Source organism: Giraffa tippelskirchi, chromosome 1 (genome assembly GCF_054371585.1).
Source record: "Giraffa tippelskirchi isolate mGirTip1 chromosome 1, T2T-mGirTip1v1.2.pri, whole genome shotgun sequence".
Lineage (NCBI taxonomy): Eukaryota > Metazoa > Chordata > Mammalia > Artiodactyla > Giraffidae > Giraffa > Giraffa tippelskirchi.
The window spans coordinates 182,475,956-182,490,429 of NC_137275.1; the positions used below are offsets into that span (position 1 = coordinate 182,475,956).

At 35.1% G+C, this 14,474-nt stretch overlaps 1 protein-coding gene across 2 annotated transcripts in view; it reads left to right on the plus strand.

Moving 5' to 3' along the window:
- STX17 (syntaxin 17) overlaps window positions 1-14,474 on the plus strand; it is a 70,620-nt gene that overhangs the window by 9,965 nt on the left and 46,181 nt on the right. For both annotated transcript variants that reach the window (XM_081512507.1, XM_081512496.1), the window contains exon 3: window positions 11,420-11,485. In XM_081512507.1, the coding sequence (XP_081368633.1) occupies window positions 11,420-11,485 (66 nt within the window). The remainder of the gene's footprint in view (window positions 1-11,419; window positions 11,486-14,474) is intronic.

The window sequence follows — 14,474 nt, forward strand, 5'->3', positions numbered from 1 at the left end:
TCACCTACATTGAAAATACCAGATAAGAGACTTTGCTAAAACATATAGCTCCTGTTGATTTAACAACATTGTTCATTTTTTCTGTTCTACAAATACTCCTCTCATATTATTCCTTTTTTAATGAAAAGATATAAGAATAGAATCTATGCCTTTTTAGTTGTACATAGTGATGAATTAAGCAGCTAATAATTAGAATTTGTTTGATAGTTGACTATAATGTGAAGGTGATGGATTTCTGCTAAAGGGCTTGCCTTAATTTCATTCACCCAGTGGCAAGTTTCAGAGAAGGCAGTGGCAACCCACTGCAGTACTCTTGCCTGGAAAATCCCATGGACGGAGGAGCCTGGTAGGCTGCAGTCCAAGGGGCTGCTAAGAGTCGGATATGACTGAGCGACTTCACTTTCACTTCTCACTTTCACGCATTGGAGAAGGACATGGCAACCCACTCCAGTGTTCTTGCCTGGAGAATCCCAGGGACGGCGGAGCCTGGTGGGCTGCTGTCTATGGGGTCGCACAGAGTCGGACACGACTGAAGCGACTTAGCAGCAGCAGCAGCAGCAGTGGCAAGTTTTCTGAACTGTGAGGGTGTGTTCATCAATAACTCCTATCCTCTTCAAGTGCTGTTGGATTAAAGAGGTAAATCATTGTTTGATATGAGAGAATTTCCCGGCTTCATGGCTTCCCTTTGAGGAAACCCCAAAACCCAAATATTAGCTAGAGGTCAGCTTAGAAGATAGGTAGGGGGAAGTAGGGGGAAGAACTAGTGTTGAGGACTGTGGTGAAGGTTGCATAGAACCTGGCCTGGCTAGGGTCTGATGGAGTGGTTGTGGCATTTATGGGAACATGAAGTTTACTGTGTACTGAGCATGGATTTGGCAGGTTGTGTTGTCTTATTTGCTGTGGGACAAATCAGTGGTATTTGATCTCTCAGGAGAAACTCCCCCAGTACAAATTTTAAGTTGTGAGGTCCTCCATTAAATGTTTTTTGGCTGGGGGTGGGTGGGAGGCGGAAGTGGTCATTAAGCCTTTCAGTATAAACAGTATTTATCACCCTCAACTGTGTACCTTATACAAGTAAGAAGAGTGCCAGCTTTTTCTCCCATGGATACCAACTGTCTTTCTAGTACTTAAGTTTTTTGTAAAAGTTTAGAAAATAAGTGCCAAGAAAAATAAGGTGAAAATTTCAATGCAAATACAAATAGAATTCAAGATTAACATTTCATAATCTTTTAGTTTCTTTCTTCCTTCTCCATGATTAGTACTATGACTTTTAAGGATGAAGGGGTTGTCTGGTAAACTGGTTATTCTTGTCCTGAGCAGAAATAAAGATTCCATGCTTTGATTAATAAGGAAGGCTTGTTCTTTTAGCACTGTAACAATATAGAAATGGAGTTGTTTGCTTTTGATCAATCGTATCTGGGTGGGAGGTTTGATAAGGTGTGTTTCAAAGTCCTGAGCTTATGTTGAAGTGTTCAGTTAACAAGATGATAAGAATTTGGCAAATGAATTGATTCTGAAAGGAAGAAATAAGTGAACTATGGTCTATTAAGACTCTTTCTTTCTTTCATTGTCCTATTTTGCCTTTGACATTTTTCCCTTTGGCAAATTTCCCCTTTCTTGTATTTGTTCTACACAAACATGCCTGCTATCATTACCCTCAGACCCTAGCCACATGTACCATCTAATAATCTATGGAAAGGCCAGAACCCTGGGAAAAAGGTAGGTGGGGATAGAAACAGGTCTATTACTGATTTAATTAGCTATGCCAGACTTCAGGAAAAAATTATTCTAGAGTTATATAGATCTTTTTCTGCCAGAACATTTTTCCTCTAGTATTTTCTGAAAATTTTACTTTTTGAGAAACTTTTAGATGATATCAGAATAATTGTAACTTACTGTATAGGTGACGTCTGAAGCTAAGCTGTTAGACTTATACTGAGCTATGTTTTAGTCCATAATCTTGATCATTCTATCTCTAGGACTTCTAGTTTAGTTTTAAAGGTGATTTTTTTTGTCTATATAGGTTTGAATAGCATATTTTAGTGAATACTTTATGGCAGTGTAAAAACATTAAAAAGCCACTGCCTTTACTGTGGACAATAGAGTTAACTAGAGTCCAGGTGTCTAATAGTGCCCCATTTTCAAAAAGAGATAGTCTTCTTGAGGGAAGGGTGTAGAAAGATAAAATATTTATTATGTTAGCCATCAGTCATCCAATATGAATTTAAAAGAAAGTCAGACTGAAGGGAAATTGAAGGTAAGCCTTAGTACAGTGATTGTGCAACATCTGAAAACAATGGGAGTAGTGTGCTGTGGACACCTGGGACTATATTCCATAGGTCCTTCAGCATTATGTTTTATTACACATGATAGACTTGATTAGAATGTAATCCTGAAATTTGAAATGTTAGCATTTGGGCTTTCTTATCTAATATAGAATAGACTTAAGCTTAGTTAATAGGAACAACAACATAATAAGCTTAGAACATAATTTTCTTTGTTTCATTTTATAGAATTTTTGGGGGAAACTTACTGTGTAACATGCCCCACCATACACATCCTCCTGATTACCTGGTTGTGGTACCTCTAGTTACTGAGTCTTTCTGGAATAGTGCTGTTCCTTTGGCTTACTTCTCACTGCCTTTCTCTCCCACTTCCACCCCTTCTGCAACCCTGGGTTTCAACTTCTCTGCTCTACTAAGTCAGCTGCAACATGTCCATCCTCTTTCCAGCTTCCAAAATGTTGTTAAAGTTTCTCGTCAGTTAATATCTCCTGTTGTATTCTCATTATTCTTGTGGGTTGACACTTTTTAAAGTTCTTTACTGTCATTTTGGTTAAATTTTGAAAAAGGGCAGAGATGAGTATTTGTTCTATCTGCCAGGTTTAATGAGAAGGGAAATTATTACAGGATATAAATATATGTTAGCTTTTCATAAATGTTGGTGTTTGCTGTTTCTTATATTTTTAGCGTTGAAAGTTATGTAAAAACTTAGGTCTCTAATCTGCAAAAAGAGTACCCTCCAGTTAAAGAAATAAGATAGGAAATACTCAGATATGAGGCAACATATAATTAGGTGTGAAAATGAGTGGTATGCACTATTTAGGCAGTATGAAGCCTGAACTATGTGGTACAAAATCAGATATAATCAGTCTTGTTGATTTGTTACTTTTGATTTGGTTTCATTTATTTGTTTTTTTAACTTGTGATTACAACAAAAACTGTTCCCATTTCTCTTTTTAGTATGAGAATGTTTGTTTCAATCTTACAGTCACATTTCCCCCCTCATTGTTTTTTTCTGCTGGACCCCTGATTCAGTTTGCTTTCTCCTGTGTTACAGGATAGGAAAGCCTCAGCACAGATGGTGATGATAATGGGTCTAATGGTGATAATTTCATGCTTGTCAGTGTTTGGTTAGCAATGAAAAATAGACATATCCTGACATATCTGACTAATGAGACTTGAGGGAAAAGCCTGTTTGGGATATGGAACTTCTGGAAAAGACTTTTCTACTGTATAAAGATGTACACAGGAGGAAGCAGTTCTGCTGGTTTTATGTCTCCCTGTAGCGTATGTATCTATAGCCAGGAGAGGATAAGTATGAGAATGAAAACTCTCTGTTCTAATAAAGCAGACAGAACTTGGGTGCTTGACAACCTTGTAAGCTTCTGAACTAAACTACCCTTGAATTTATCATCCCACTTTTAGGGTGCTGTTTATGTGAGGTAATAAATATCTTTATTAGTAAAGACATTTCTTTAAACTTTGAGTTTTCTGTTATTTGCAACCAAAAACATCCTAATTGCATCAAGTTATAGCACAACTTTAACTTATCTATCTAGCGTCACTGTGCAAATAGACAATACAAAAAAATGACATTTTGTAAAACCAGTGCATTTTAGAAATGTTTGTCAGTGGTCCCAACTTAACTAATTCTTTAGGGGGTTATTTCTTGTAATTTCCCCCCCAACACACATTAAACCATTTAAAGCTTTTTCTCCTCTGCAAGTGTTTGGAATGATAGCCTTTAATAATGTAACCAAATTTAGGTTTAACATTGTGTAGCAAACATAGAGTCTGAGCTGTTTTCTTTTTCTTAGAATTTTATTGTGAGACATAAGGTTTCATCTATTCAATCTTCATCCAAGACACTAATCTCTTCTACAACTTACTTGACACGTGAGCAAATAATAATAATAATAGTAAAGACAGTAGCTATTGTGTTTATCTGTTGAATGCTGTATAAAGTTTTTGTATTTATCATATTTAATCTCACAACATCCTTATAGGTTAGCCTTATTATTGTCTTCCTTTTTTATGTGGGGAAGCAGACTTGGAGTGGTTAAATTACTTTCTTGAAATCACCATGCTGCTAAATATATTAATCTTCTAATATTGTGCCTGAAATATAGCATGATTTAAGTTTGTTTTCACTCTTTTTTGGTTTTTGCTTTCCTCTTAGTCTTGTCTATTGTGGACTGTTCTATTTTTAATGCTCATTTTCCAGTGAAGAAGGAAAATGGAAAAAATAGAATTGAATACTCTGGCTTTCCTACATTAATTAGCAGTATCCACTCCATTTGCTCACCTTTCAAACTTTGTTTTTTTGTTCAAATCCCAACTTAGTTACATCCTGTGGAACATTACCTGGTTGACTCCATCCTGGGTCACATACAAATAAACCATCCCCACACAGCACTGTGCAGGAGACGTTCAGGTTCACCACCATTTTAACCATTCATGGGGAACCTGCAGAGGCCCATGATTGATCTCTAGAGAGTTTTAAAGGTAACATTAAAATCTTTCTCATAGTGTTATTCTGAAGATTGAGATATTATATAAAGAATCCCTGAATGCAAGTTTGATACTTGGAAATGAGTTACTTAACAAGTAAGTTATTGTTTTCAGGTACTCAACATTGGTGCTGTCAGTTAATTGTTTATAATCATTAGGAGAGTCACAACATTCCTGAGATCCTTTGTGTTTGTTTTGAGTTTTACATTTTTCATATATGCTAAGATGAATTACTTTTAACCTCACTATAGGGTGGATATTATTTATCTTCATTACATGAGTAATCCTAATTTTATGGCTTACGCTCATTGGACTATCTGTTAATATTATATAGCTTTACTTTTTGAGTCTTTGATTTTTTTCTCTTTTATTGAGTTTAATAATTTATTTGAATTGAATACTTAAAACTTTTCATCATCTACAGTACTATCATCCTACCTGGTTAATCCTCCATAAAGCCATCATCTTCCCTACAAGGGGTTCTGATCATTTTGATCATTGAGATATCCTCTGATATCTGGCAAAAGAAGCTTTCATCTACTTTCTCTGCTGCTTTCTCATCACTCTTACCATCATACATCATACCACAAACACATTGATCTTACGTCAGTCCTTTGGATACCACGTATAATTTTACAACTCCATAGAATTTCTGGGTCTTTTTCTCTCCAACTGAAGCATCTTTTTTTTCCTACTATGTCTGTAAATTTAAATAAATCTTTTAAGTGTCAGCATAAGGTTTAAATTAAAGTGCTTTTATACCCTAAACTCCTAAATCCTGAACATTCTCTCTGTTACGCTGCTGCTAAGTTGCTTCAGTCATGCCCAACTCTGTGTGACCCCATAGACGGCAGCCCACCAGGCTCCTCCGTCCCTGGGATTCTCCAGGCAAGAACACTGGAGTGGGTTGCCATTTCCTTCTTCAATGCAGGAAAGTGAAAAGTGAAAGGGAAGTCGCTCAGTTGTGTCTGACTCTTAGCAACCCCATGGACTGCAGCCTACCAGGCTCCTCCGTCCATGGGATTTTCCAGGCAAGAGTACTGGAGTGGGTTGCCATTGCCTTCTCCATCTCTGTGTTATATCATCATAAAATTTCCCAAACCTATAATAAATAACTTGGGCTTCCCTGGTGATTCAGATGGTAAAGAATCCCTCTGCAATGTGGGAGACTTGGGTTCGATCCCTTGGTCGGGAAGATCCTCTGGAGGAGGGAACGGCTACCCACTCCAGTATTCTTACCTGGAGAATCCCCGTGGACAGAGGAGCTTGGCAGCCTATACAGTCCATGGGGTCGCGAAGAGTCAGATATGACTGAGTGACTGAGCACATAGTGAAAACATTATATAATTTTGGAAAATCGTTTTTAATGATTAAGATTAGCTTTTATGTTTTTATACTCTATGCAGTATGAGGCAGAATTACCATTGTTTTTCAATTTTGAATCAAAATATTCCAGAAGATGAAATGATATAAAATGTGAGCCTACAAATGTATAAAGTTGTTTAAGTAAATGGTGAGGCTTTCTAGAGAGAACTCTTAGCCAGGGTACTACTCTTAGAATATTTGTTCTCCTTGCCCAGCAGGCAAAGCGAAACTGAGAGACCTGGTGTCACTGCCAAAGAGCACAAAGGGATTAATGTTGGGAAGTCTGAAAACACCTGTGCAGAGGCATTCATCACACGGTGGTGTGGGTTCATAATCAGGGTTATCCAAATGATAAACTAGAAGAGAGGGTAAAAGGAGACAAGGTATTCACCAGAATGAGAATGGTGGACATGGCTTTTGTCTCACCAGGATAAGAATGTGCTTTGGTCTCTCTTGGGAAAGTCTAGGGGAAAGGCTGTTTCTGTGAATGTTGGATTCTCTGCTTGTGCCTGTTCCACTGGTATACCGTGAGGCCATAAGACATATGAAGAACAACATGAATGCATGTGGTGAGAGAAAACATCTTCCTGAAATGACTGAAAAACAGTATCTATATTTTTTTTCTGTAGTTGTTTTTCCTCTTTCTTGGTCCAGTTTATTCATAGCATTTAAAGGTATTTATTAGAAGTTGCAGTATCCATCAGAGGAAAATAGCAGAATCTAAATCACATTGGGGATGTCATTCTGAGTTCCACCCACCTTGAAATATTGGGGCAAAGCCTAGTGGCCTGGAAGCCACATAAGAGCAAATAGTGCTGAGACAAATCCTGCCCACTCTGTGAAGATAAAAGTGTATATCCAATAGCATCTAGAAAATATCTCCTTCCAAAGTTGCTATGTTTAAAAACCTTTTAGAGAGAAGCCCTAAGGAGAAGCCCTTGGCAAAGACAAACTGTTTTATCCAATCTCTTGACAGATAATCTCCCCATCATTCCTTTTCCGTATCTTTGAATAGAGTCTTTGATATTTTCTATGTAGACAGTCAGGATGACAGACTGTTTTATTTTTTCCCTTCTAATCTTTGCCTGCCTACTTCCTTCTTTCTTTTCTCTCTTCTGTTTCCTCTCTTTCCCCTCTCCTCCTCCCTTCCTTCCCTCCCTCCTTTGCTTTCTTCTCTCACTTCCTTTCTTACCTTATTGTCCTAGCTATGGCCTCCAGTGCAAGATCAGAACTCCTTACCTTGTTCCCAATATTAGGGAATGATCTTTTACCACCAAGCATGATGTTAACTGTAGAGTTTTTGTAGATGCTTCTATGAGGTTGAGGATGTTAACTTCTCTGTTAAGTTTCTGATAAGTTTTATAATGAATAGATGTTTATCAAATGGTTGTCTTTAAATCTACTGTCTTGCTCTTTTTGTCTATTTGTTCCGTCTATTCTTTCTCCTCTTTTTTTCATGTTTTACTCCCTTTTGGATTAATTGCATATTTTTAAGATTCCATTTTTTTTCTCTTTTATTGGCTTATTAATTTTACCTCTTTGTTTTATTTTTAAATGGTTGCTTTACAGTTCAGAGTATTCATCTTTAACTTATAATAGTCTACCTTCAAGTAATGTGTTTTATATATATCACTTCACATGTGAAAACTTTATGACTATACACTTCAGTTTCCTCTCTCAGAGTCTATGTAGTATTATTGTAATATAATTTTACTTCTGTGTAATAAAAATTATTTTTTATGTTTATATATTTACCATTTTCAGTGCTCTCACTTTTTTGTAGACCCCGGTTTCTGTCTGGTATCGTTTTCTCATCAACCTGAAGGACTTCCTTTAACATTTCTTGTAGTGCAGTTTTGCTGGTGATAATGAATTCTGCTTGCTTTTTTGTTTTTGGAAAAATATCTTATTTTGTCTTCACTTGAAAAAAATATTTTCTCTGGGTATAGAATTCTAGGTTGACTTTTCGATTGTTGTAGTACTTTCAAGATGTTGCTTCATTGTTTTCTGGTTTGCACTGTTTCTCACAAGAAGTCTTCTGTCATTCTTATCTGTGTTCCTCTGCACTTCACATCTTTTTTCCTCTTACTCTTTTTTAGATTTTACTATCACTTATTGTAAGTAATTTTGTGTGATATGCATTAGTATAATTTTCTTCATTTTTCTTATTTTTGGTATTCCTTGAGTTTCTTTTTTTTGAGGATCTGTGGGTTTATAGTTTTTACCAAATTTGGAAAAGATTTGGCCATTCATTTTTCTTTTTTTCCTCCCTTGTTGAGATATAACTGACATGCAGAACTGTATAAGTTTAAGGTGTACAACATAATGATTTGACTTACATACATCCTGAAATGATTATCACAAAGAAATAGTGAATGTCCATCATCTCATACAGAGATAAAATGAAAGGAAAAAAAATAGATTAGGATTTACTCTCTGTTTAACAACTTTTGTATGTAACATACAGCAGTGGTAATTATCTTAATCATGTTATACATTATCTCCCTAGTGCTTATATATCTTATGACTGAAAGTTTCTATCTTTTGTCCATAAACTATATGGTTCCTTCTTTATATCTTTAGTTGTGGAAAATCTCTTCTGGTAGCCTTTAAATTGTTCTCATCCATACTTGCTCTGAAAATAGTTGTAATTTCAGTGCACTTGTGGGAGGAGGTGAGCTCAGGGTCTTCTCACTCTACCATCTCAGCCACTGTCTCATTAATTTTTCACATATTTTTTTCTCTCCTTCAGGGAGTTCAACTGCATACATAACAATGTTGCTTTCAATCGGCCTTTGATTATTGATACTGTATTCATTTATTGGCCATCTTTTTTCTCTGTTTCATTTTGGATCATTTCTGTTTTACATCTTTAAATTTACTAATCTTTTCTTTGCGTGTCTTAACCTTCTGTTCAATCCATGCATTGCATTTTTCATTTCTGCTACCTTTATAATTTTAGGAATTGAATTTTTAAAAGTATCTTTCATATCTCCATATCTTCAGTTTTCTTCAGCTTTCTTAAACATGGAATACATCGTAACTTTTAATATCCTTGTCTATTAATTCTGTTATCTCTATCATATCTAAATCTGTTTCTGTTGATTGGTTTTTCTTATTACAGATCTTATTTTCCTGCTTTTTTTTTTGCATGCATGGTAATTGTTTATTGGATGCCAGACATTCTGAATTTGTCGGATACTGAATATTCCAAAATGTCTTTGAGTACTTTTGAACTTTATTTATTCTGAGACACATTTAAGTTATTTAGGAACAGTTTGATCCTTTTGAGACTCTTTTAAGCTTGCAGAGGATCAGAACAGCCTTTGTTCCAGGCCTAACTTTCCCTCACACAGTATAGTACTTTGGAGTACTCTGCCTGATTCCAGTATGTTGAGAGATTTTTCTGCTCTGACTGGTGGTCACATGAACTGTTTCTGGGCTTGTGTGATTTGGGAGGATGAGCCTACCCGGTATTTTCCAGTGATTCTTTTTCTGACTTCAGGTAGTTTCCTTATGTACTTGTGCTGCTCTGTACTCAGCTGAAGACTCAAAAGCAAAACCCTGCAGATCTCTGGAGCTCTCTCTCTGTATAGTCCTCTCCTCTTAATGTAGTTATATCCTCACATGCAGCTTTTTCTTCTCTGATACTCTGCTTCGTGAATTCTTGCAGCCCTGACTTCTCTGGATTCTCTGTTTCCTTAACATTAATTTTTATTAAAAATATCATGACAGATTAGTATTAAGTAATAAATTTTAAAGTGACTTGTTTTCAGATGTGTATCTTTGGCTTCCATTCCCTTCTTTTTATTAATATAACACTATCTTGCTAAGTTGCTAAGTCACTTCAGTCGTGTCCGACTCTGTGCGACCCCACAGATGGCAGCCCACCAGGCTCCCCCGTCCCTGGGATTCTCCAGGCAAGAACACTGGAGTGGGTTGCCATTTCCTTCTCCAGTGTATGAAAGGGAAAAGTGAAAGTGAAGTCACTCAGTCTTGTCCGACTCTTCGCGACCCCATGGACCACAGCCTACCAGGCTCCTCCGTCCATGAGATTTTCCAGGCAAGAGTACTGGAGTGGGGTGCCATTGCCTTCTCCAATAACACTATCTAAAAGAGCATTTATACTGAATCTGCTGGCATCATTCAATTTTAATTAGAAGTGAAAGTAGTAGATTTTAAATTTATTTGATTGGGTAGTCATTTTAAGTTTATGTTTGGCAAATATATTTTCAATGTAGTCTAGTTATTTTTAAGCTTAATGGCTATTGTTTAGTTCTTAGATGATGTAAAAAAATTCAGGAGTTATCAAGAGATTTTTTTTTTTTTGCTGCGTTGTGAACAATAGAGAATATAAAATACCCTGGAAAATATTTTAGTGCTCTACTTTTATAATCTGTTAGGCCTTCTATATATATATGGGACATTTTCGTGTTTATGTGCTTTCAGAATATTTCTAGGTTGATTTTGTGTGTGTGTGTGTGGGTGATATACCAAAAATATGTTTAATGTCATTATTCACATCTACTGAAATCTTAATTATTTGGATTTTTTTTATTTCAACCAAAAATAATATGTGATGTTTGACATTGTTTATATTTTGTGCAAATATTGTCATGATGTTCCCATATTTTGCTATGGTTCTTGTCAAATGAAAAATTTTCCATTATGCTCATTAAGTTTCTTAGATGAAACTCTGAAAAGTAAACATTATCTAGGTAAAAAGCTAAAATATAAAATGTTCATTCTCATTTTTACATACTTTCTAGTCTGTGATATCAATGTTCCTTTTTCTCAAATGAGGTTTTAGTTTTCAGTACTTGACTCTTTTTTTTTTTTTTTAGTACTTGACTCTTATCATTAACAGACATTTCAAAATCTTCATGTATAGTAAGAATATCTGATGAATGCTGTTAATCTCTTCATTTTTCACATTCTTTTACATTCTCAATCTTTATTTTTTTCACCTCCAAGGAGTATGCATTATAGACAAAATACATACTCTTTTTCAGTAAAAGAAAGTTAATAGTATTTAATGGGTTTTGTTTGTTTTACTGTGTGCCAGAATTTTGTGTGTAATGTTTTTGAAAACTTCCTACCTGTATGGTCTTTGGACAGTTAATTTCCACTACTAAGTCAGTAACTTTTTTAGCTGGCATGTTTAAGTTTGGGTGGGTGAGTGGGGATTTTTGTGGTAAACTGGGAATAATTACTTAGTGATTAAAAAAAAAATTCAGTACCTTTCCTTTTCTTTCGTACAGTATCAGAGGTGCAGAATATGGGACAAGTTGCATGAAGAGCATATCAATGCAGGACGTACAGTTCAGGTAAGTCTATTTTATTGTTTCAGGTAAATCAATATGGAAAAGACAGTCTTAAGGAAATTTTGCTAAAATAAATACTCTTGTAGCTGAATCCTTTTATTATATTTGTAACTATTTCCTTAAAGATGCATTTTTAGCAGGAATTATTGAATCAGATGTCAGACATATTTTTAAGGTTTTGATTAACATTACCAAAATTTTCTCCAGAAATGATATATTAACTTACACTTTCACTATGAATCCATTTTACAACATTAATACTACTCATTCCTCAAATTTTTGCTAATTAGTAGGTTAAAATAATGCTGCTTTGTTGTTTTAATCTGGACTTTTTCTTTCATTGCTTTGAAAGGTGAAACTTTTTATATGTACCTTGGATAGTAAATATTTTTTTAATGAATTGTCTGTTCATGTCCCTTGCATATATTATGTTGCCTTCTGTCCGAGTTCCTTATAATTTTAAGATAATTGATCTTTTTATAAGACTGTAATATAGGGTAATATAGGGTTACAAATATTGTTTGCCAGTTATTGGCTTTTTGATAAATGTTAATTATTTTAAATTAATTTTTGAAATTCATATATTTACATAGTTAAAAGCCAAGTAAAAAGACATAGCACCTACCCTTCTACATCTCCAGGTCCTTCTTTTAAGAAACTACTTTTAATACTTTTGGCCATGTTCCCTGGTATTTAGCTCTTTATTCCTAAATACCATGTGTAGACTGTTACCTCTTAATCAGGTTTAGACATAGTCTCTTCACTTCTTGCTATATGAGGTGCAGATCTAGCTTTCCACCCTACTCTTCTATTTCCTTCCCCCATAATTATATTATTATAATTTTTGGTTAAATTAGTGATTAGTATCTCATTGTTTTGATTACAAAGACATTGTTTCTTGCTAAGCCAAATAGTTATAAACAGTACAGACTTTTGCTTTGTTTTCTTTAAAATGTCGGTTTTACTCTAATGACTTCTAAAATGTGTTTAGTGTTCTTGCCTGGAGAATCCCAGGGATGGGAGAGCCTGGTGGGCTGCCGTCTATGGGGTTGCACAGAGTTGGACACGACTGAAGCGAATTAGCAGCAGCAGCAGTGTTTATTTTTAATTGAGATATAGTTGATATACAGTATTATATGTTATAGGTATATAACATAGTGATTCACATTTTTAAAGGTTATATTCCATTTATAGTTATTATAAAATATTCGCTATATTCCCTGTATTGTACAAGAATATATTTATCCTTGTAGCTTATCTATTTTCTACGTAATAGTTTGTATCTCTTAGTCACCTACCCCTATCTTGCCCCACCTCCTTTCCCTGTCCCTAATGGTAGTCATCAATTTGTTCTCTATATCTGTGAGTCTGCTTAGGTCTTCTGCACATTTTTTAGTTGGGTTGTTTGGTGATTTTGCTGTTGAGGTATACGAGTCGTTTATATATTTTGGGTATAAACCCCTTCTTGGTCATATCATTAGCACATATTTTCTCCCATCCAGTAGGTTGTCTTTTTGTTTTGCCAGTGGTTTCTTTTGCTGTGAAAAAGCTTTTAAGTTTGATTAGGTCCCATTTGTTTATGTTTGCTTCTGTTTCCTTTTCTGTAGAAGACAGGTCCAAAAGAAATATTGCTAAGATTTATGTCAGAGTGTTCTGCCTGTGTTTTCTTCTAGAAGCTTTTTGTTTTCTGGTGTTACATTTAGGTCTTTAATCCATTTTGAGTTTATTTTTGTATATGGTTTTAGAGAATTTTCTAATTGCATTCTTTTACATGTAACTGTCCCGGCACTACTTATTGAAGAGACTGCTTTTTTCCATCGTATATTCTAGCCTCTTTTGTTGTAGATTTATTGACCATGAGAAGGTGGATTTATTTCTCAGCTCTCTATTCTGTTCCACTTATCTATGTGTCTGTTTTTGTGCCAGTACCATACTGTTTTGATTACTGTAGCTTTGTAGTGTAGTCAGAAGTCAGGGAGCATGATTCCTCCAGCTCTGTTATTTCTCAAGATTGTTTTGGCTATTCAGGATCTTTTTTGTTTCCATACAAGTTTTAAAATTATTTGTTCTAGTACTATGAAAAATGCCCTTGGCATATTGGTAGGGTTTGCACTGAATCTATAGATCGCTTTGGGGAGTATGGTCATTTTAAGGATATTAACTCTTCCAATCCATGTACATGGTATATCTTTCCGTCTGTTTGTGTCATCTTCATTTCTTTCATTAGTGTTTTATAGTTTTCCAGGTATAGGTCTTTTACCTCCTTGGGTAGGTTTATTCCTAGATATTTTAATCTTTTTGATGCAGTGGTGAATGGATTATTTACTTAATTTCTGTTTCTGATTACTTGGTTGTAGTATATAGAAATGCAACAGATTTCTGTATATTAATTTTGCATCCTGCAAATTTACCAAATTCATTGAGCTCTAGTAGTTTGCTGGTGGTATGTTTAGGATTTTCTAAGTATCATGTCACCTGCAAACAGTGACAGTTTTTCTTCTTTCTTTTCAGTTTGGATTCCTTTTATTTCCTTTTCTCATCTGATTGCTGTGGCTGGGACTTCCAATACTATGTTGAATAAAAGTGCTAAGAGTGGACATTCTTATCTTGTTCCTGACCTTAGAGGAAATACTTTCTCCTTTTTACCATTAAATATGATGTTAACTGTCCTTTTGCTTCTTTTGAAGTTAATAATCTTTTTATTTAAAAAAATTTCCTATTTTTTTGTATATTTTTAGTTAATTTTTAAAAAATGCTCCACATTTCTGCCACAATGCTGTCAATATTTTTCATATGCTCAAATATGTCACTTCAATTCTCTATACTAAAGACTATCTCCTGAAACCCTTCTTCTGCCATTTCCAATCTGAACTCCTTTTCTAGGTTTGTTGCACAGCTGTTTTTCTGGGACTTCCCTCAGTTGTTCCTGTGTTGGGTTCCTGTTTTTTCTGGATATCATGTCTTCCTCATTTTTGGCTTATTCCATTGTTCT